This window comes from Chlamydotis macqueenii, chromosome 1, assembly GCF_036417535.1.
Source record: "Chlamydotis macqueenii isolate bChlMac1 chromosome 1, bChlMac1.mat, whole genome shotgun sequence".
Lineage (NCBI taxonomy): Eukaryota > Metazoa > Chordata > Aves > Otidiformes > Otididae > Chlamydotis > Chlamydotis macqueenii.
Window position 1 is genome coordinate 211,826,094 of NC_141556.1, and position 21,808 is coordinate 211,847,901.

A 21,808-nucleotide genomic window follows, 5' to 3' on the forward strand; every position below is an offset into this window, starting at 1 on the left:
CTGCCTCTATTTTGAAACCATGACCCCTCGTCCTGTCCCAGCAGGCCCTGCTGAAGAGTCTCTCCCCACCTTTCCTGCAGCCCCCTTTGGGCACTGGGAGCCGCTCTCAGCTCTCCCCGGAGCCTCCTCTTCTCCAGGCTGAACAGCCCCAGCTCTCCCAGTCTCTCTCCCCAACCTCACTGCTGGTCCCACCCCACCCAATCCGTCGCCTGACCCCCACCCCACTCCTAAATCCCAACACCCCAACTCCCACAGCCCCCCCGCCCCGCCCCGCCCCAGCCCGCCCCGCGCATGCGCACTGCCGTGCCCGAGGCTGCCGCCACTGGTCAGACAGCGCGGCGCATGCGCAGCGGCCGCCGTGGGCGCGGCCGCACGCTTTAAACCCTGCCGGCGGGCCGGCGCTGCTGCTCCGGCGCATGCGCGGCGGCTCTGCCAGCGCGGGCAGTGCCATGGCGGCGGGCGGCAGGAGCTGGTTCCGCGCCCTGGCCCTCGGCGTCTCCTTCCTCAAGTGCCTCCTCATGCCCGCTTAGTAAGGAGCTTCCCCGGGGCTGGGGCGGGGGGAGGAACGGCCTGTCAGGCTCCCCCGGGGCGGCGGTTGGCTTCCACGGCCCCTCAGGGGGGCAGGGGCCGGCGGTTCCTGGGTGGGCCCAGGTCTCCTGCGGGTCCTTATGGCCTCCGGGTGGTTGTGGGGAGCGGGCAGCTGCTTCCTCCTCCTCCCGGCGCTGTGAAATGGCTTCGCTTTTCTGTCCGAAGGCGCTTATAGCCAATGCTGCTTGAGTGTTGTTCGGGAGGGCCTCTCAATGTGCTGAAACATTAACGCTTTTTATCTTTAAAAGGCACCCTAGCTTTTTTGCCACTCAAAAAAAAAAAAAAATCAAATTGTTGTTAAAAAGTCAGTCTGAACCTAGAATTCTGGCATTAATTGTCAGAAAAGGCCACGCTGTAAATAATTGTTTGTGCTATACTTGCCTGTATACACCCTTGGCAGAAAGTTCATGCAGCATCCTTGTTGCTGTTTGAGTTACTTGATGAAAGTCTTGCTCTGGAGCTGATCAGTGCAGGCTTCCTTTTCATCTGCTCTGAAGTGTTTCTCCTTTAAGTGCTTGTATGTGACTCTTAACATAAACCTTCTGTAGTTATTCCACAGATTTCGAAGTCCACAGGAACTGGCTTGCCATCACGCACAACTTACCCCTCTCTCAGTGGTACTATGAAGTAAGTACCTGTTTGGGGTTTTTTTTTTTTAGCCCTGTATAAATTAGGGGTGCGTTGGGTATGTCAGCCTGTGTGAATGCTAGAGGAGAAAGCCTTTTATTTGCAGAAAGCCTGTGTTGTGGGCTGCTGATGGTTGGCAGCTCCACAGTAGTGGTTCGGAGACATGCCAATCGCAATTTGTTGGCCCTGTGTAGCTTTTACTTAGAAAATAAGAATTGTTTGGGGAAGCTGCTAGTACTTGTGGGGGTGAAATGGAAAAGACAATAAAGGCACACGGGTTATTAGAAAGGTTGTGTAACACAGGAGCAAGTTGCTGGGTAGTCCTAATTTGCGTTTCTCTTCATTCTTGTCGTTAATGGTACGCAATTATCACCATAAAGAATGAATCCTATAAGTGGGTATACACATTATGAAATCAATCACTGTATTTTAAATTTTGAGCCTCTGCTGGTGCACTACTAGCATGTGTCAGTTTTAATCCAGATGAATCACCTTTTAGCTGATGATAGGCTCAGCCTACACAGTTGGTTTTTAATCTGTCTCACGATATCTCCTGGAGTTCTGGGATAAATATCCCAGTCTCCAGTACTTCTCCACGTAGGCGTTTGGGAACTGTGTATCCAGGAGTAAATGACAAGTGTAGGTCAGAACTTTCTGACAGGCTGATCCAATACCGTGAAACAAATTTTTACGGTGCCGGCGTGATCCCAGTGCCAAAGCGCAGGATGCCTTTCAGCATCGGGGAACATGCGCGCTGACAAATACACCCCATCCCAACCTGCTCTGTTCTTTCTTCCTCCTCTGCTGTTTCTGTAGCCAAGGAGTTAGGGCACAACCACCAGCCTTATAGGAAAAGATAAAATAATACTATTTAATCTTGATAAGGTCTTATTAGAATTAAGACTTGTTGGCTAATGAGTATAAATAATTTTGAGGCTGTAACGTGGCTGATTGTGCTGGTGGTTCCTCTAGTGTGGACAAATATTCACTGTGAGATATTTTGAGATTTTTTTTTTTTAATATTGGCCCCATTACTGTACATTGATATAAAAGAACAGCCAGTTATATATTGGTGAGGTGCAGATTCACAAAATGTCGTTTAATCTTTGTGCTAATCCAGAGCCAGAACAGCTCAGATCATGTTCAGCACCAGACAGCTGGCTAATTTATTGTGGAGTAGTTTCTCTTAAATAGAGGCTACTGAGATAAGATACATCAGCCGATCTGCTGTGATGAACTGTACCTGGAGGGCTGTAAACAGCAGGAATTGTGTTAAATTATTTAATCTCACTTTGCCTTCAGGCGACTTCGGAATGGACCCTGGATTACCCGCCGTTTTTCGCTTGGTTTGAATACGCGCTTTCGCACGTTGCGAAGTACGTTGACCCCAAGATGTTGGTTATCGAAAATCTAAATTACACCAGTCGCGCAACCGTCCTCTTCCAAAGATTTTCTGTCATCTTTACAGATATCCTTTTCATCTATGCAGTTCGTGAGTAAGTCTTAATGTTCTCATCTTGGGGAAAGTGGGTCATCATTAATACGTGGACTTTTTCTACAGTAACAGCAAATAATTATTTGTACAAAGCAGCTTGTAAATGCATGGAAATAGTTGCTTTAACCTATTCAAGGAGAAATTTGGAACATGCTGCCAAACACAAGATAATTTTTTGCTGTTGTTGAAAGTGCTGTTGCTGTACACGCTGTCAGATTTGTAGGCATTCGGACATCAGCTGCTGTTTCACACCTGAAGTGTTTTGCTTCTGTCACTTTGTACGAGTTGCAGGACAGCTTGGGTGCACCCAGCTGTTTTTTCCTGTTACTTTTCTTATTTTTCTGTTCTTTTAGAGTAGAGGCATAAAGGAAATGTGTGACAAAGTGCCAGTATCATCAAATATGCAGAGTCACTCCAGTGGTTTTGGTATTCTGGATGATAAACTGATTATTCCAAGTCTGTTTTTAGCAGTATTAAGATTGTACGTGTGCCCTGACTTTGTGAAGGAGAAATGTTTATGCTACACTTAAAGAGTAGGAGGGAAGAGATGTTTTGAAAATTACGTTGCCTACCTTAACCTGTAATGGTCTTACCTCGTTTCATTCTGTCTGCTCAAAGTCTGGATGGGAAGTTCTCTGTTGCGTTGGAGCACTACCTAAGCTCCTTTATTTACTTTCTTTATCTGAAACAGGCTACCTTTGCATTGTGGCTTTTTTTCCTTTTGTTGTTTTGACTCAAAGATGCATGAATGAGCTGACTTTCTTAAAATGGCTCTACTAATGGTATTTCAACACAAATCATCCGCAGCTGTTTAATGTGATCTAATTTTACTTTCCAAAATAATATGGAGCACGCGGCTTCGCACTGAGAAGTTGGTTTTTAACCGACAGAAATGGCTCATAATATTGGGGGGGAGCCAGGAGGAGGCTAATGTCCAACTGGGGACCTTAAATATGACCTGGGACGTTGTCTCCAGATGTAGCAATCCATTGCCCTTTCATAAAAAGCTGATAGCGAACAGGTTAGGACAACTTTACAGTTATTACTGAATGCGAGACTCAAACCTGAGACTAAGTTACTTAAACCTTACCTTGTGGAACACACCACAGTTATTAAAACTTAAAATCATTTTTTTACTAAGCTTTATTCGTGACACTATCTTCTCTTGATGAGTTTAGCAAGAATTTTATCATTGCCTTCCATCTAATAAAATAATTATCTTCAGGTTAGGTGCACTTCTCAGCTCCTAAAAGCTACAGTATTTTTGTGACTCTTTCAATTAAGACTTCTGTTTCTTCTGCTCTTGTTCAGATGCTGCAGATGTGTAAATGGGAAACGATCTGCAAAGGATATCCTGGAAAAACCAACGTTTATTCTTGCCGTTCTGCTCTTGTGGAATTTTGGGCTGTTAATTGTAGATCGTATCCTTTCAAACCATTGGGTTTTTTTTTTTAATCTGTTACAGTGTGTGGCACAAACCCATGAATATTATTGTTGTGATCACTGCAAGTAATGCTACTGTTTGTGTTTTTGGGGTTAGTTGAATACCTTCATGCTCTCATTACAATTATTATTTGGCAACATTGAAATTATTCCGTTTTTGGTCTGATTTGTCAGAGCTCCAGGAGGACCAGTCTGGCAGCAACATGCCTGTTCCTGCTGACTGCTCCTCCTCTGCCTGCCTACAGAAACATTCTCAGAGAGCCTCTTTTTTTCCTGGGTGTGGTTTGAGGTTTGTCCCATGGCAAAGAAAAAATCTCTGCAAGGGCTTTATGTCCAGGCTGTATTCAATTTGTTAACGTTACGTGAGAATTAGTGAGGTTTTTTAATGAGGCTATAAAAACACCTCTGGAAAATCCAGTTATTGTGATTGAATGGGATATGGTCTTGATGTAATGTGCATTGATGGAGCTGAGGAGAGAACGGGGGGGGGAAATGATAATTCTTTTGTAGGAAGAACTAGTTTTGTCTGTCCCAGCCCACGCTGAAGTTTCCTGCTTACAGGTGGCACGTGAGAAGTGAGGGCTGCCCATCTCCACCTATTAACCGATGTGAGGCAGAAACTAATATTTAAAAATTCAAAAAGTGGAGAATTAAGCTTTTGTTTGTATCGTAGAAGTTGCGTGATAGGTATGTAGTGAGATTGTTATGCTTTGTTTCATCAAGATAATGAGCTAGAATTAGTAGATTTTGTGTCTGTTCTTACAGGTATGGTTAAGTAGTGACTTCATGGAGTGAATTTAAGGTTACTTTCTTGATTTAAGTTCCGCTTTAATTTGAATTAATTGTTTATAAGTTTAAATCTTCCACAGAAAACTGATAGTAGTAAAGCAAGCTTCCTTTATTCCTTTCTTGACTCAAGTTCAGATATTCACTTTCAGTACAACGGCTTTCTGTTCGGGCTGATGCTGCTTTCTGCTGCCCGACTATGTCAGGTAAGCCTGAGTGGCTCTTTGCTGTTTGTCACCTGAGGTATTTTAGGCACGTTAATTAGCTTAATGAGCTGCTCACATTGAAGGCATTGGGACCAACTCGAAGTCGAGGGGTCCTAAGCTGGATGTCTAATTATTTCTTGAGTTTGGGAGGAAGAGGAGTACTTGAAACTCATTGTAATTGCTTGCTGATGCTGCAGCGTTGCAGTTCCCTGCGAGAGAACCAAATTCCGTGTCACGCCTCAGCAACGTGGCATGGTCCCCTGCCATCTTATCTTCTTCCAAGTCACCAGTCCTTAGAAAACGTATCTCTGAAGCTGCAGGGAGGTGAGGCCTGCCCCAATTTTCAAAGTATGATGTGACAGTGTAGTTTCCTCCTCCATACCTGTTGTGTGTACCACTACTGAGTTTGTAATTTGAAATGAATGCTCGTTTGTTTTTATGCCTGTGGTAAATGTCTTGTCACCTTAGGAGTACAACAGAGGACCGATAAAAGTTAGTACAAAGGGAGAACAAGTCGAAAAAGCTTGCGTTTTTGTTTTGGTTTTTTTTCTTTAGAAAAGATATTTGGAGGGTGCTCTTCTTTTTGCTGTTCTTCTGCATTTCAAACACATCTACATATACGTGGCCCCAGCATATGGCATTTATTTATTACGATCCTATTGTTTTACTGCAAATAATGCAGGTAAGATGGGTTTTTCCTTGCTTGCTTTTGGGGATTGTGTTAATTAGTGGGGCTTCGGGAAGACTCAAGACATGCAGATACCATCAAAATGAAATGGCTGTGGGTCAAACAAAAATTCTGCCTGGCTAGCAGAGTTGGCAAGATCTTTGAAATTTATTTATTTATGTAAAATTTGTGTTTCTAGGGAGCTCTTTATTAAGAAAAACCAACATGAACAAGCTGCAGATGGCAGTTTGAAGCCCTAAGAATTATTCTGGCTATGAAACAATCAGGTGGTATCAGAAGCTATTTCAGAGTCCTTCTTGGAGTTTCTCTCCATTTCTTAGCACTGAATGGCATGTTTGGTATTCCTCACACTAACAGAGAAGGCGCTTCTCTTCCAAGAGAAAATACTGAAAGTTTGTATAATGGAGGAGCTGCGATGTGGAAAAAGTAAATGCAAACCAACTGCTGAAGGAAGCAACTGAATGTCTTGACATAAAACTGTTTCTTTTAGAAAGGTGCTAACAATTCACTATTAGTGTGGAATGTTTTGTTTTCCTCTCCACTTGCCACAGTCACTTTTTTATAATCTGTTTGCTTCTTGTAGATGGATCCCTGAAGTGGAGAAGTTTCAGTTTGCTTCACGTCACTCTTCTGGGATTGATTGTCTGTCTCGTTTCTGCTCTTTCACTGGGCCCCTTCATAGTACTGGTAATACCCCCTTTTCCACCTGTTATTCCCCTGAACTGTTACAAAACTGTGTTATAAAAATATAAACCATTTCTTTCTTCTTTATTTTTTTTGTAGGGACAGCTGCATCAAGTCATTTCACGGCTTTTTCCTTTCAAGCGAGGCCTCTGCCATGCTTATTGGGCCCCGAACTTCTGGGCTTTGTACAATGCCATGGATAAAGCACTAACAATTCTTGGTACAGTATGCTCATCTTGCTACTTGGTGCCTGTTTGCAGGTAGAGCTCTCTGGATTTTAATTTTCCTTCCCCATTTGAAATGCAGGTGGTAAATTACATTTTGGGATTGCCTTAAATCACCTGATTGTCTGCGTAATCCAGTGCATGATGAGTTTCCAGCAGTAGGCCAGAAATTAATCATTCCTCTCTGCTATCCTATAAAAAAATAAGACTTAACCATGTGCTTAGTTCAGCTACTTCTTTCTTCATGAACGTTTATCAGCTTGTACCTTTTTTTTTGTTTTGTTTTTATTTTCAGGTTTAAAGTGTAATTTTCTTGATCCCACAAAAATTCCTAAAGCCTCAATGACAGGAGGGCTGGTTCAAGAATTTCAGCATACTGTCCTCCCTTCTGTGACTCCACTGGCAACATTAATCTGTACTTTAATATCCATATTGGTAAGAAAAAATGATATTTTTTTGGAAACTTGATGTGTTTTGTCTCCTGTAGATATTATTTGATTAGTGTGCAGTTCACGTGAATTTTAATTCCAGAGCAACAAACAAGTTTTCTTTAAAAACAAATAATAAAACCAGTTATTAGGATAAATATGGAATTAATATCTTTCTGGATACACAATATTACTTCAAGTATGGCTAAAATTATGGCCCCTGTCAGCTCTAGAATGGTTAAAAGATGGTTAAAAGCAATTTTGGATCCAAACCACTCCGCATGCTTTTGTGATGGAAGGTAATTGAACTGGGATGTGAGTAAAAAGACTGGAGCTGTTTGGGCAGCTGATGGTGTTTTTAACAGCATGAGCGACAGGTAAGCGTAGTGTTCTTCACGTGACAAGCGAATACGTCCAAACAGAAACAGTTCTTCCAGTGCTACGTAATGCTTGTGCCACACAGGCACACCCTGGGTGTTTATTAACGTTGCAGAAAATCTCATCGGACGATGGCTTGCGTTCAGGATGGCCAGACTTTTCACTGAAGTCCTGTTTTTGCCTGTTGTTTCTAGCCCTCTGTTTTCTGTCTTTGGTTTAAACCTCAAGGGCCCAGAGGCTTTCTTCAGTGCCTTGTTCTTTGCGCGTTGAGCTCCTTCATGTTTGGCTGGCACGTGCACGAAAAAGCAATACTCCTTGCTATTCTGCCTTTAAGGTGAGTGATTTTTGTACGTAGCGGTTGGCCAAACTGAACCTGCAGCCACTTTTTGAGGAGTCCTCAAAGAGGTTCACTTCGTTTTCAGTATATTTCAGAAAATGAATGTGTTTACAGAATGCCTTAAGCTGTAAAGTTTTAGCGCACTTCCAACGAATTTAATTTCCCGCGCGATAAAATGTGGCCGCCTTTGCTGTGGAACGTGCTGATGCTGGTATAGCACGTGTAGGAAACTGGTGTGGTGTTAAACACACAAACAGTGTCTTTTACAACACTAACACTGACTTACACTTCACAATAGCTTGCATTGACAGAAACTTTTAAGTAGAGCTTTACTGGGAGTAGCTGGTTCCTGTACCAGCTCTGTGGGGCGCAGCAAAGCTTTGTGCTCATTTACAGGTGATTGGAAGAACAGAAGCATTTGGTGTTGGAGTGATTAAGCAATCAGTTTAGGAGTCTGACACGCAGGTCTTTGCCTCTTTGTGTCTCTTTGAATGCTGAGCTGTATTAAAATGCATAGAAAATCAGTGTTTGGAGTCAGGCATTTGATTGCTGTTAGAATAATAATAATTAAAAAATGAAGACAAACCATGCCTATGAGAGAATGGGGTTTCAGACTTCAGGCTGCATGTGGACCCACAGCTCTTAAAATAATTCATTTAGCTTCCCCTTGAAAGCTCCTTTTCTTAGTGACAGCTTTGGAGCAGGATTGATAAAATGTTTCACTCGTGACATGGTGGATGAAAGCAGGCTGCTTTCTGAGGGTCTTTTGTTTCCTCCACTATTATTTGTGCAGTACGTTCATTGCACCCAAAAAGTCCAAGACCTATTTGTTGTGTCTTGTGGCTTTGCCTTTTGAAGAGAAAAATTAAAAATGCCTTGTTTGAAGCATTTGACGCTGCTGTCTCACTCAAGTTTGACAAGCGTGCGTAGCTGATGAAGTTATTTTTCCTCTCTGAATGGTTAAGTTTAGAAATCTACTCTGGCAGCTGGCAAAGAAGAAAGACCGTTTGTAGAAAACGTCAGGCCTTTCTGAGATTTGGTTTCAGTGGGTATGTAGTTTTCTCGGGGAGGGTTTCCTGGCTGCTTATTCTCCTGCTTTTTTACTTCTGAGCCCACGTGGTTTGGAAGCAGGAGGCCATCGCAGGTGCAGTGTTTGGAGGGACTGGGGTACTGTGGATCTCTTGTTTGATGTTTTCTTCAGTCTCTTGTGAATTATGCAGGATGGTGCTGAAATTAAGTTTCTTCACTAAAAGACAAGCTTAACAAATTCTTGTTGTTTTTAGCTTGTTGTCTGTTCAGAGAGCAAAGGATGCTGGCATCTACTTGATTCTGACAACCACAGGGCATTTCTCCCTTTTTCCACTGTTGTTCACACCACCAGGTGAAGTATTTTCCTTCTTTCTGTGCTTTCATCTTACTGCTCTGTTTTGTGTGGGTTTTTTGTTTTGTTTTTTCCCCAGAGATGACATGCAGATGTAATGGTTTTGGATTATTTTATGTGACAAGTTGGAAGTTTGCTTCACTTAAACCTAGGCTTTCACAGCTACGACAACACTGTAACTGCTGTGTAATGATTGTCATCCTTCTGGGAGAGTTCGAATCCACTCACGCTCTTTCAGTCTGATGCCGCTTATTTGCAAGAGCGAAGCTGCTGCCTTGAGAAAAGAGAAACTTCCTCTGCCTTCTCTATTACTTGATTTTTATCTACCACACAGCCTAGAAGCATTGATTTGGCTGTCACATTTGTTCTGAGCTTCTCAGCCCAGTGACTTCTGATTTATTTTTTTAATAGGGAAATCTTATTTGCAGAGCTATCATATTGTAATAATAATTAGTGATTTCAATGTGTTTATAGGTCATTGAAGGTAAGTGTGTCGCAGATGCTTGGCACCATGCTTATCTTGAGGGGTCCTAAGCAGTAAAACATTTAGTTCTGTTTGGAGAAAATAATTAAGTTGGACAATGCAAATGTGACTTGTAGGATTTAAAGATGCTGCAATTTATATGGCCAGTGGTTTTTATAATTAATTTTAAAAGTACGTTATGTTCCTTGTCTTTCAGAACTTCCAATTAAAATACTGCTGATGCTGCTGTTTACTGTTTATAGCTTCTCTTCGTTGAAATCTCTATTCAGGTAAAGAAACTCATTCCCAAAGCCAAGAACAAACCCGTTTCCTCTCTCGCTGGGGACACACGGGGCAAACAGCACAGGGAACCGATGCTCAGTTATCAAACTGAAGTCCAGATCATCCGGTATTTTTACAGACTGTTCATCTCTTACCCACTTGACCGAAGATAGTGCTTATCCTTATAACCCTTGTAGTTTCCACTTTCCTATTTCCCAAGCTTTTCATGGCCAAACCAAGCTGTAATGAAGGGTGTCGGAAACGCTGTAAACCTGTATTCAGTACCTCAGTCACTTGCTTTTTTTTTGTAGGTGATCCTTTTTCAACCAGGCTGCTTTTTCCCCTTAATATTCCAGAATTCAATCATTCTGTCTCAAGATCTCAAACTAAAAACCTTGTAGGAGCTTAGTTTCTGCCTGGAGATGGAGCTTTTGCAAGTTTCTTGTTGCGAACTTTCCCCAAAACCCAAATTCCTTCCAGGTCTTTGTTCAGTTGTTCACTGGAATGATGTGAGGTGAAGCAAAGCAGCTGCTGGGATTTCTTCTTAGATTCCAGGGCATCTTGGTGTAAAAACATGATAAGGAAATTAGCTGTACTCTGTTATCCTGTGTTTCCCTACTGAGACTCTGTAAATTGTTATTTAAAGCCCTGTTGTGAACTAATGGAGGATGTTCTTTGCACCGGCCACCAGTGACAGCTGCTGAAAAACAGAATAGTTATTTTTAGGTAACATCATGTATTTTAACACTTTTTTCTTCTAATTCCTCTGACAGGAGAGAGAGGCCTCTCCTTAACTGGCTTGAAACGATCTACCTCGTCCAGCTAGTGCCTTTGGAAATCTTCTGTGAAATTATATTTCCTCTGACCCCCTGGAAACGGCACTTCCCTTTTGTCCCTCTGTTGCTGACCTCTGTCTACTGTGCCCTGGGCGTCACGTACGCTTGGCTGAAACTCTACGTCTCTGTCTTGACGGAACGAATTTCTGTTAAACAAAAGGCTGAGTAAAGCTGCGACGCTGGGACCAGTCCCGGGTTTGAGGGGATTACCCGGCACGGTGAGGGGCTGTCACAAGGTCAAAACTCTTGATAAAAGACAGCGTACGCGTACCATTGCCATGAGGGGAGTTTTTCTTCCAACACTTCTCTGCTGCCCAACAAGGATACCTCTGATCAGAAACGCTTGTCACGATAACGTGGGGTGCTTGCCGTGGATAAACTGTGAAGCTTAACGAGGTCCAGACTTCTGTCCCGAGGAAAACCTGCCCGGCTTTCCCACTGCTGTTTCTGTTTGAATAAAAATCACTGTGGCAAATTACAAGGGACCATCGCTGTGTAGAGGAGAGCCTTGTAACTGCTTTCTGTGGAATATGTAAATTAAAAACTTGGTATTTTTGGTTTGAGCATTTCTTGTGGGTTTTTTTCAGCTCATGTCTAAGCCCTGCTTCTTGAGGGACAAGTGGATTGCTGAAAACTTTGTCCAACTCCCGAACCTCCAAATCTCAGGTTTTAAATTGGTTGCTTAGTATGTCCATGTCTTTGCGAAGAGCTTTCAGTATTCTTCTAATCATACTTATTTTTGTAGACCAGATTACCGAAGTGAGTCCTGCTTCAGACATGAGGGATTTTTTTGATAATTAAACATCAAACACACCAGATAATGTGGCTGGATAATCATATTTATCTTCAATTCATTTAAAACTGTGACAAAAGACCAAGTTCCACCTTTCCTATAGTAAACTGAGGAAGAGATATATTATCTTCTGCCTCTGAAGAATCACCTGTCCTTAAAAATCAGTTACCTGCAGCTTGATACAGTTCATCACTGTACTTTTCTAAAAAAAAAAATATTTTTATCTAGAAATTGAGGTCTGGTTTGGGAGAGGGGAAGGGATGGATTGTTCAAGGACTCCTGCCTCAACTTCAGCATCTCTTGCTGAGGAGTGGTAACAGCCCAACCTCCTCCTGTGTGGAGAAAAGCTATAAATAATAAATTTTTAGGGAAGAGGCTGGGAATCCTTTAGGGCGGGTGATGGGTTCAAATGTGGTTTTTTAATGGTTGTCGATCCTGGTACTGTTGCAACTGGTTTAGTGTGACTTTATATTGAGAAAAAAAAAGGTCTGAAAAGGAAGGTAGGTAGGTCAGAGCTCTGAAAAGGAATGGGTTTTGATTTTAGGGTTTAATTAAACACCTGATTTAATTACAGCCCGGCCGCGCTTGCACAGCACAGGCAGCGGGGCTGAGCCGCTTCACCCAGAGGGCTCACGGTTGCGGGAACCCCTACCTGATCCCGGGTGCAGCCGCCCAATTTGGAGGGGTGAGTTTATGGGCTAGGGGCTTGGGTTTGTTTTTTTTTTTTTTTTGGAGAGGGGGTTAAATAACGAAAAGCGGAGAAAGGCGGCGGAACCCGAGTGCTCGGCAGCGGCGGGCGCGGCGGAGGGAAGGCGGTGCCGCACCGCCGCGACCGGTCACCTTGGGCGGGGCGGCCGCCATGGCGTTCCTGCCGGACGAGGCCCGGTCGCTGCCGCCGCCCCCCCTCGTCAACATCAGCTCTTTTTGGCTGGGGCTGACCGGTTGGGTGGCGGCACTGCTGGATAACGGCTTCAACCGCCGGCCCGTCATCCGAGCCGGTGCGGCGGGAATGGGGCGGGGGGGGGGGGAAATGGCGGCGGGCGGGAAATGGCGGGGGGCGGGAAAAGGCGGGAAGGGGAGGCCTGAGGTGAGGGGATGGGGGAGGCTGTGAGGTTGGGGTGACTGTGAGGGAAATAGGGGCAGGGGAATGGGGGACAGCCCTGAGGTGAGGGGGTGGGGAGGTTGGGAAGGGGGTATGTGGGATTTGGGGTGACTGGGAGGGATGTGGGAGTGGGAGGAAGGGGAGAGGGCCCTGAGGGGGTTAGAAGGGGTCGGGTGGGCCTGGGGAAAGGGGGTACGTGGGGTTTGGGGTGACTGTGATTTTGGGGTGAGGAGCTGAGGGGCTTAGAGGGGGTTGGGAGGAGGCTGGGAAGGGGAAATCTGGGATTTGGGGTGACTGGGAGGAATATAGGGGAAGGGGGCCCTGAGATGAGGGGCTGCAAGGGATGGAGGAGGGAAAAGGTGTTTCGGGGGATTTGGGGTGAGTCTGCGAGGGATGTGGGGATGGGAATGAATGGGAGGGAGACCTGAAGTGAGGGGCTGGGGGGGGTTAGAGTGGGTTGGGAGGTTTGGGAAGGGGGTATGTGGGATTTGGGGTGACTATGTGTGATTTTGGGCTGGGGGGGAGAGAACACAGCCCTGGGATGAGGGGCTGGGGGGCTTAGAGGGAGTTGGCGGGGGGCTGGGGAAGGGAGTGCGTGGGATTTGGGGTGACTGTGAGGGATACAGGGGCTGGGGGAAGGTGAGGGGGGCCTGGGGTGAGGGGATGGGGGGGTATGTGGGGTTGGGGTGACTGTGTGATTCAGGGGCGGGGGGAAACAGGAGACAGCCCTGAGGTGAGGGGATGAGGGAGTTAGAAGTGGTTGGATGGGCTTGGGGAAGGGGGTATGTGGGATTTGGGGTGACTGTGAGGGATATAAGGGCAGGGGAAAGGGGAGGGGCCCTGAGATGAGAGGCTGGAAGGGATGGAGGAGGGAAAACAGGTGTTTTGGGGGATTTGGGGTGACTCTGTGAGGGATGTGGGGATGGGAATGAATGGGAGGGAGACCTGAAGTGAGGGGCTGGGGGGGTAAGAGTGGGTTGATTGGGAAGGAGGTATGTGGGATTTGGGGTGACTGGGAGGGATACAGGGGCTGGGGGAAGGTGAAGGGGCCCTGAGGTGAGGGGATGTGGGAGGAAGGGGTGCTGCGTGGGATTTGGGGTGACTGTTGTAGGATCAGGAGTAAATGGGAGGGAGCGCTGAGGTGAGGGGCTGGGGAAGGGGATGTGTGGGGTTTGGGGCAAACATTCCTCCTCCTCCTCCTGCTGCAGGTGTTCACCGCCAGATCCTCTTCACCACCGTGGGGTGGTTTGTTGGCTATTACCTCGCGAAACGTACGCAGTACATCCACGCCAAGCTGGACCGGGAGTTGTTCGAGTACGTCCGGCAGCACCCGGAAGACTTTAAGACAGCAGGTACCATGAGTTGGTGTTTTAAGAAAGACCTCAGCCTGCCGTAGCGGAGGGGTTGCTGGACTGCTCGCAGAATCTCTTCTTTTCCAGCAAATCCTAATTCTTTCCTGCTTTTTCACAATCTAAATTGCAACAGTATTAAGGATTTTAAGATATTTTTATTGAGCTGATCGGCTGCCTCGATGACAAACTCTTCCTCCTAAAAGCTTGTTTTAAAAGAAAAATGGCAGAGCAAAAAAAAAAAAAATAGAGCAAACTTGTGCCAGTGAAGGAGAAATAAAGTCATGAAAATTAGAAATCAAAGGTTTTATTCTGGTAAAATCACAGTTTTGCTGTTTATTCTTGTAAAATTGCAGTGCATGTCGATTGGAAAACAGCATGATGAACATTCAGAAAACAAGCAGAGCAGGTGGAAAAAGAATAAACAGAAACTGCAGGAAACTTGCAGAGCTACTGGCTTAGAGCCTTGCTGAAGAACAACATTTTACTGAACGTAGCCACTAAGCCCAGCAATGCAATGGCAAATTTTGCTGAAAATTGTCTGTTTTCTCAGAAAATACACTTCGGTGGCTCTGGCTGTTGGATTGTGATCCGCATCGTGCCGTGTCGGAAGGGATCTGTAGAAATGAAGAACTGTTAGGACTGAGATCTCTTCACAGGGATCTGCACTGCAGCCCTGTGAAGATGAAGTTACATATTTAGTTCATGCAGCAAGATAATAATTTTGCTGTCGGTGGCAAAAAAAAACCCCAGATTTTTGTGGCTTTGTTAACATTTAATACTAAAAATCTTCAGAACCTAAGGTTATCTTAAATGCTGGTTTGGTTTTCACAACTCTACCCGTTGCCTTTTGCAGAAAAGAAGAGAATAGGAGAGCTTTTGGAGGATTTCTACCCCGTTCGCTGAGGATTTCTCCACCAGCGACGCGTCGCAGGATGCATCTGCTGATCTAATTCCGTACGGAGAGCTTCGGCGGGCTGGCTGTAACCGTCAAACTGTCCATGGCTTGGAAAACGAGCTGTTACTCGCTTTCTTGTAACAAAAGCTATGATTAAATACACAGTGAGTGATTATTTGTTCTTCTGTTCCGTTACGGTGTTTGTAACAGGGTAACAGCTTTGATTCCCTCTTTTTTCCGTTACGTTAATTGTGAAAATGGAAGATTGTTGATGCAGTGGATACCTTATAAAAAAAACCCAGGAAGTAGTTATGTAAATTCCTCCTTTTTATTTCTAATTGCCGTTTCTCCGAAGCCTTCAGCACACTCTGGGTCAGCCCCTGTAGACACTTCAGCCAAAGTCTTGCTGTGAAATTAATTCTGTCCCGCTAGGGAAAATAGATGCTGTCCTTCATTAATTCCCTCTCTGTGTTTTGTCTTCTTACGTTGCTTTGTCTTTGCTGGGGATCAGGATCCAACCTTTCTACTTTCTCACTTGGTTGTTGGCTCCCAAACACGTTCCAGACACACCAAGGATCTGCAGCTCTTCTGAATTTCGCTGCAGGGTGCTCGGCACCTCTGGAGGACGAAACACTTCCAGCTGAGGCCACTCCAGTTGTGAATGGTTTTTTGGCCGAATTACCAATTTACACTGGTTTTCAGCATCTGCCCTGGCTTCTTCCTGCACCACCGCGTTCCTCATGTGCACTTGGTGAGACTTTCTCACCAAGTGCATTTTCTACGCTGAGGGTGGTGGAGCACTGGCCCAGGTTGCCCAGAGAGGCGGTGGATGCCCCATCCCTGGAAACATTCCAGGCCAGGTTGGCCGGGGCTCTGAGCAACCTGATGTGGTTGGAGATGTCCCTGCTCCTTGCAGTGGGGTTGGGCTGGGTGGCCTTCGAAGGTCCCTTCGAACCCAAACCGTTCTGTGATTCTGCTCTGTGCAGCTTCTCAAAGCACTTTCTTGAGCTCCTCTTCCACGGGGAAGCCTCTTGCTGTGCACAGGGTGCCGTTAACTTGCCTCTGATTCCAGCCAGGTGCCGCGTCGAGGTCTGGGGCAGTTGGATCCTTCTCCTCGCCTCCTCACCAGGGTCTAATTCTGCTCCCAGGTGATGTTTCAGCAGAACTTCAGAGCTCCTTGGAGCCGCTGGTGGAAGCGATCACGCCAGCAGAACTTTCATGGCCTTTCTGGGCCCTGCTCTCTGCTAGAGGGACGGGGACGAGTGTCCCAATGAACATGCCGCACGTCTGGGCTGTGCGTTCAGCAGATCCACACCTTTTTCTGGCTGGAAAATGGGGATTGGCTTTTTCAGCCATTCCTGTTGACGTAAGGAAGAAATTCTTTACGATCGTTGCCCGGAGAAGTTGTGGATCCCTGGAAGTGTTCATGGCCAGGTTGGACGGGGCTTTGATCACCCTGATCTACTGGGAGATGTTCCTGCCCAAAGCTGGACAGTGTTTGAACACGTTCAGTTTTAGGATAAATAAATAAATAAATGTTTTTCTTACATTCCGAGGGGATTTGCTACATTTCAGTTCATGCCCATCAGCTCTTGTCTGTCACTGGGGACCACTGGGAAGAGTCTGGCTCCACCTTCTCCATACCTCCCATTAGATCTTTGCACGCACTGATAGCATCTCCCGGAGCCTTCTCTTCTCCAGGCTGAGCAGTCCCAGCTCTCCCAGCTTCTCCTGGTGTGGAAGGTGCTCCAGCTCCTCCACCACCTTCATGGCCCTTCGCAGGACTCTCTCCAGTATCTCCAGGTCTCTTCTACTGGGAAGCCCAGACTGGACCCAGTATCTGGATGTGTCCCACCAGGGCTGAGCAGAGGGGAAGGATCCCTCCCTCCACCTCCTCCTGGGAACCATTAACCCATGGCCGACTTGGCCAACCAAGCAGCCAGACCTGGGGTGCGCGGGTGTGAATTTGTGGGGTGCTTTACCCCGGCACCTGCACGAGCGGGCGATAGGCAGCAGCTGGGGGTTTGGCTGAGGCCAGAGCACCCCCAAACCGTGCCCCTGGGAGGGGTGGGGGTGCTGGCAGCCCACCTGTCCTTGGGGTGGTGTGGTTGGGACTTCTTGGGACTGGGTAGAGAAGGGCAATTTGTGATTTATTGAACATTTTGGGCCAAATCTGTGCTTTATCTCTGGTCCTCCTGATCCTGAGCCTGTGTGCCCAGGCCACTGCTCTCTGGCTAATGAGATGTCGTTAAGCAGATATAAATAACCTCCAACCCTGATTGGCTTCAGCCATGCGAACGGAAAAGTTTCTTTCCGCGTGGCAACAGTGCCGGTGCCCCGGGAGCCTTTCCAGGGCAGCGCGGAGCCGGCGTCCCCCTGCCACGCCGGAGAGGGCCTGCTCTGCCCGGCTGCTGGCTCCCGCCAGGGACCTGCGCTGGGTTGTGCAAGGACAAAGACCTTTCCTGTCACCATCTCGCCTCTCTTATCAGCCACGGCCAGCAGCGGTGGCCAGCAGCAGGGCACCGGCGGGGCTTGGCGCGTCCCCGGGGGCAGCGTGATGCAACGCCCTGCGATCGGAGCAGGAACAAGTTTCCCGGGAACCTGTGGGGTCGTGGCCGGATGACCAGAGGGCAGCTCACAAAGAGGGACCTGGGGGTCCTGGGGATTGCAAGTGGCCCAAACGTCGTCAGCATGTCCTTCCAGCTGTCCCACGCCACAGACCTTTGCTGGGAACATCTTGCATGTCTCTGTGATGAACACCTCACAGGGAATCACAGCATCATAGAATGGATTGGAAGGGACCTTGAAAGGCCACCCAGTCCAACCCCCCTGCAAGGAGCAGGGACATCTCCAACTGGATCAGGTTGCTCAGAGCCCCAGCCAACCTGGCCTGGAACGTTTCCAGGGATGGGGCATCCACCATCTCTCTGCGCAACCTGGGACAGTGTTCCACCACCCTGAGTGTAAAAAATGTTTTCCTAATATCTAATCTAAATCTACCTCCCTTTGGTTTTAAACCATCCTATCGCTACAGGCCCTGCTAAAAAGTTTCTCCCCGTCTTTCCTGCAGCCCCCTTTGGGCACTGGGAGGCCGCTCTCAGGTCTCCCCGGAGCCTCCGCTTCTCCAGGCTGAACAGCCCCAGCTCTCTCAGCCTGGCCTCACAGCAGAGCTGCTCCAGCCCTCTCAGCATCTGCGTGGCCTCCTCTGGACCCTCTCCAGCAGCTCCACGTCCTTCTGATGTTGGGGGCTCCAGAGCTGGACGCAGCGCTGCAGGGGGGTCTCACCAGAGCAGAGCAGAGGGGCAGAATCCCCTCCCTCGCCCTGCTGCCCACGCTGCTGGGGGTGCAGCCCAGGATGGGGTTGGGCGCATCCTCAGCCACAGCTCAGGAACGGGTAAAATGCCACCACACACGTCCCGGAGTGTTCCCATGTTATCCCTGGCACCTCCTGCTGCCAGATCTCCCCATGTCTCTGCCTCCCCTGACACCACCAGGACCATCCTTGTCGTTGCTCACACCCACCCAGAACTCTGTCAGGTGCAGGGCAATGTTGGATCTGGCCCCCAGCTGCCCTCTCCACAGCCGCTGTCCCCCCACCTTCTGGCTACTTGGCCGCAGGTGGCTGGGGACCATCTCCCAGCTGCCTGCACACAGCGGGGACAACCTGAAGCCAACATGGTCTTGACAGCTGGGACAAATCGCCTGAACAGGCAACAGGAGATGAGGACCTCCAGCGTAACCTAAACTTGAACGTGGGGCTGGGGTCCCCAGCATGTTTGGTTTCCAGAAGGGCTGAGACCTGCAGCTCCACTGGCCCTCATGGATGGTCCCCAGGCTCAGCCCCGCTTGGAGCAACTCCGGGGCAGAAACCCGGATGGGCAGGAGAAAGATGTGGGGAGCTGTGGGGCACAGGGCAGCGCCAGCAGCAGTGGGAAACCCCTGGGGAGACTTTTGAAGAGAACCTCGAGCCTGGTGACTGTGTTGCACGTGGTCTGATGGCTCCCACCCTCCATTCTGGGTGCACAGCAGCGGGGCTCGGTGTCCATCTCGCTGTTGCATGACTGGGCTTTGCATTCAGCAGATTTTTGAGTGCAGGAAAGAGGCACCAGCTTTTGCTGGTGGAGCTGTCAACATAAGGTTGAAATTTTTTCAGTGCAGAGGTGGTGAGGCAATGGAACAGGTTGCCCAGAGAAGTGTGGAGGCCTTAGGGTTGGATGGGGCTTTCAGCAGCCTGATTAGTGGAAGATGTCCCTGCACAGAGCAGGGGGTTGCACTAGATGGTCTCTGAAGGTCCCTTCCAACCCAAACCATCCCGTGACCCTGTGATTCTTTGTCCCTTCGAATTCCCCATTACTGTACGGGAAAGTCCCCCCCTGGCAGAGCTGGTGTCCCCCTACCCCGCACTGGAGCACCCCCAAGGGTCCAGCGCAGGGAAAGCACCACACCAACAAGGGTTACAGAGCTCATTTTATTAGCAAAGAGTGGGGACAGCGCCCCTTGGAGTCCAGGTACCAGCTGGAAAAGGGCTCGGGAGTCACAGGGGACCATCAGAGATTGGGGTCACCGTGCAACGCCGCCGCCTTCGTGCCGCTCTTTGAAAATAAAGAGGAGGACACGAGGTGTGCAGCTCTTCTGATGGACCACCCAGCACAACCAGGGGCTTCTTCCTATGAGGATAAGGCACCAGCTGGTTCTCCGATGGTCCCAACCATCACCGGCGTGTGGTCCCAGCACTGGGAGATCAGCTGCCGTGGTGCAGGGAGGGAGAGCTGTAGAAGAACCCGTGATGGTCAGCGATGGGGACGTCCTCTCCTTCGTGCCACCAGCACTCACCCTGCAACGACAGCTGTCCTTAACCCCAAAGGCCATCCCAGGGAGAGAGCTGGTCCACCAGCCCCGGGTCCAAAGACCGTGAACCCCCAGAGTCCCTGCATGGAGGGACAGGATGAGCCCCCTCCTTCAGCCTGGAGATGGAGGTCTGCAGCATTTCAGGGGACAGCCCCCATTTCAAGGCACTTCCCAGTACCCCCCACCCCTGCAGCGTGCGGAACCTCTCTGGGGACACCAGCCACCCCTTGTCCTGCTGCCCCTGAGCTCCGCGACCCCCAGCTCTTACCTGGCAGCCGGCTCAGGGTCACCAGCTGGGCTGCCCCTCGCTGGGGCTGATCTGCTCCAGGATCTGGCTGTACCTCCGGGTGAGCGCATTGGTGTCCCTGGTGAGGTGGGTGAGGACCTGCTGCAAGCCGGCCAGGTGGTGGGACAGGCGCTCCTCCAGCTGGGCATCCATGGTGTCGCTGTTGTCCGAGGAATTGTCCGTGTCGGCGTCGACACTGGTTGAGCTGTGGTCGGTGACAGAGGCCAGGCCTTTCTCCACCATGGGCTTGATGGCCTTGAGGAGCTGGTAGCGCTCGTAGAGGTCCCTGTGGCCGCCCTTGGCCGGGGTCTCTCCCTCTTGCTGCGGGAAGACCCCTCGCAGGAGGCTGGGGAACATCACCTCCTGCTCCATCTTCTGGGTGGCCGAGAAGTACTGCTCCATGGCCCCGCTCCCACAGCTCCCACAGCTCCCACAGCGCTGGACTGGGCCCTTCCTGGGGTGTCACCTTCTCCCCGTCCCCAGTGAGGGCTTTTTATGCGGTTTGCGGCACGTCCCTCCTCTGCTGTCCTCTCCTGCCAACCCCGGACCAGGCTGGACGGTCGTGGGGCCGGGCTTGGCTCCAAACCAACTGGGGCTCAGGCCATGCCGTGTCCCTGGCTCCGTGCAATCTGTCCCGGCCCAGCCTCCCCACGGCCTTCACCCGAGCTGGCTGGGGGTCCCACTGCGTCCCCACGCCGGGAGCGGGGTGACAAGGAGGGGAGGTGCCCCAGGCGTCCACCACCCCATCCCATGTCCCCCGACACCGCTTCTTCTGGAGCACCAAGAGGTTGGGGCCAGCTCCTGCCCCTCCGTGGTGCTGCTGGGGGCCGTCACCTCTCCCCTCCCCTCGCTGCCACGCGCTCCGGACGTGAATCCTCTGGGAACATTGAGCAACCCCCTGCGCAACCGCCGGCTGAAGGCGTCAGCAGCCCCCAGGGTGGGAGATCGCACTGGGGATGCGCTGCTGCGGGGGGTCCCACATGGGATCCCGGGGAAACGGGATGGGGGCAGGGATGGGACCTGATGCCACAATCAGAAATTCTCATGGCACGGAGCCGTGACTTCCCACGGGGAGCAGGGATGGTGCCACCGCCCCCCCCACCGCCCCCATCCTGGGACAGAGGCCACGGCTGGGGCAACGGCCAGCATTGCCTGTCCCCATCTGTCCCTGGGGCGTGTGGTAATTCGGGAACATTGTTCTATTTGGGGAAAGGCCGCAAGGTCCCTTGTCCCTTCTGCAACCCTCAGAGATGGCAGCTCTCCCGCTCCCCGTCCATGTGTCCCAGCCCTGCCGCCCACCCTCTGCCCCCCCGACCTGTCCCCTCCGCCCCTCTTGTCCCTTCCAGAGTGTCCCCAGCGTTTCTGGGTGTCCTGCTCCATGGCCCAGCCCGGCACCGAGGTGGGCAGGTGCTGCTGGCCCCGTGCTCTTGGGGCGTCTGGGCCACCACGGAGGTTCCTGGAGGTGCATGGACATCCATGGGCTGCATTCACCGTGGGGCTGGAGCTTCACCGTGGGGTTGATGGAGGACATGCTGGACATGGGGACACGTGTGTGGTGGCATTTTCCCTCCTCTGAGCCGTGGCTGGGGACAGGCTCCCCAGGAGGACGGTGGGTCAGGGGAAGACTTTCCCAAACATGGGGTCTGTGGCAGCAGAGACCTGAGGATCTCATTGCACCTCCCAGGG

General features: G+C 49.4%; 3 protein-coding genes across 3 annotated transcripts; 2 read left to right on the plus strand and 1 right to left on the minus strand.

The window, feature by feature from the left end:
• Positions 1 to 416: 416 nt before the first annotated feature.
• On the plus strand, positions 417 to 11,409 carry ALG8 (ALG8 alpha-1,3-glucosyltransferase). Its single transcript, XM_086739714.1, has 13 exons — positions 417 to 529; positions 1,137 to 1,215; positions 2,518 to 2,711; positions 4,022 to 4,131; positions 5,078 to 5,145; positions 5,701 to 5,827; positions 6,417 to 6,520; positions 6,617 to 6,737; positions 7,037 to 7,176; positions 7,742 to 7,881; positions 9,168 to 9,265; positions 9,946 to 10,018; positions 10,784 to 11,409. The coding sequence occupies exons 1-13, from the start codon at positions 417 to 419 to the stop codon at positions 11,013 to 11,015; spliced, it is 1,599 nt and encodes a 532-aa protein (XP_086595840.1). The 3' UTR covers positions 11,016 to 11,409.
• A 1,052-nt stretch (positions 11,410 to 12,461) lies between these two features.
• NDUFC2 (NADH:ubiquinone oxidoreductase subunit C2) lies at positions 12,462 to 15,163 on the plus strand. The gene is made up of 3 exons (XM_086739715.1): positions 12,462 to 12,637; positions 13,950 to 14,093; positions 14,947 to 15,163. Exons 1-3 carry the CDS (start codon positions 12,499 to 12,501, stop codon positions 14,994 to 14,996), a joined length of 333 nt encoding a protein of 110 aa, XP_086595841.1. The 5' UTR covers positions 12,462 to 12,498; the 3' UTR covers positions 14,997 to 15,163.
• A 4,274-nt stretch (positions 15,164 to 19,437) lies between these two features.
• On the minus strand, positions 19,438 to 20,586 carry LOC147602405 (mid1-interacting protein 1-B-like). Its single transcript, XM_086739731.1, has 2 exons — positions 20,105 to 20,586; positions 19,438 to 19,822 (listed from the first exon to the last, which is right to left on the minus strand). Exon 1 carries the CDS (start codon positions 20,522 to 20,524, stop codon positions 20,123 to 20,125), a length of 402 nt encoding a protein of 133 aa, XP_086595857.1. The 5' UTR covers positions 20,525 to 20,586; the 3' UTR covers positions 19,438 to 19,822; positions 20,105 to 20,122.
• Positions 20,587 to 21,808: the final 1,222 nt, after the last annotated feature.

Bases quoted from the DNA above. Each gene is read 5' to 3' on its own strand.
- ALG8 (XM_086739714.1), top strand. From the start codon at position 417: ATGCGCGGCGGCTCTGCCAGCGCGGGCAGTGCCATGGCGGCGGGCGGC. The intron at 5,146-5,700 runs GTAAGCCTGAGT...TTTTTTCTTTAG, and splicing joins CTGCTGCCCGACTATGTCAG to AAAAGATATTTGGAGGGTGC. The intron at 10,019-10,783 runs GTAAAGAAACTC...TTCCTCTGACAG, and splicing joins TCGTTGAAATCTCTATTCAG to GAGAGAGAGGCCTCTCCTTA.
- NDUFC2 (XM_086739715.1), top strand. From the start codon at position 12,499: ATGGCGTTCCTGCCGGACGAGGCCCGGTCGCTGCCGCCGCCCCCCCTC. The intron at 12,638-13,949 runs GTGCGGCGGGAA...CTCCTGCTGCAG, and splicing joins CCGGCCCGTCATCCGAGCCG to GTGTTCACCGCCAGATCCTC. The intron at 14,094-14,946 runs GTACCATGAGTT...TGCCTTTTGCAG, and splicing joins GGAAGACTTTAAGACAGCAG to AAAAGAAGAGAATAGGAGAG.
- LOC147602405 (XM_086739731.1), bottom strand. From the start codon at position 20,524: ATGGAGCAGTACTTCTCGGCCACCCAGAAGATGGAGCAGGAGGTGATG.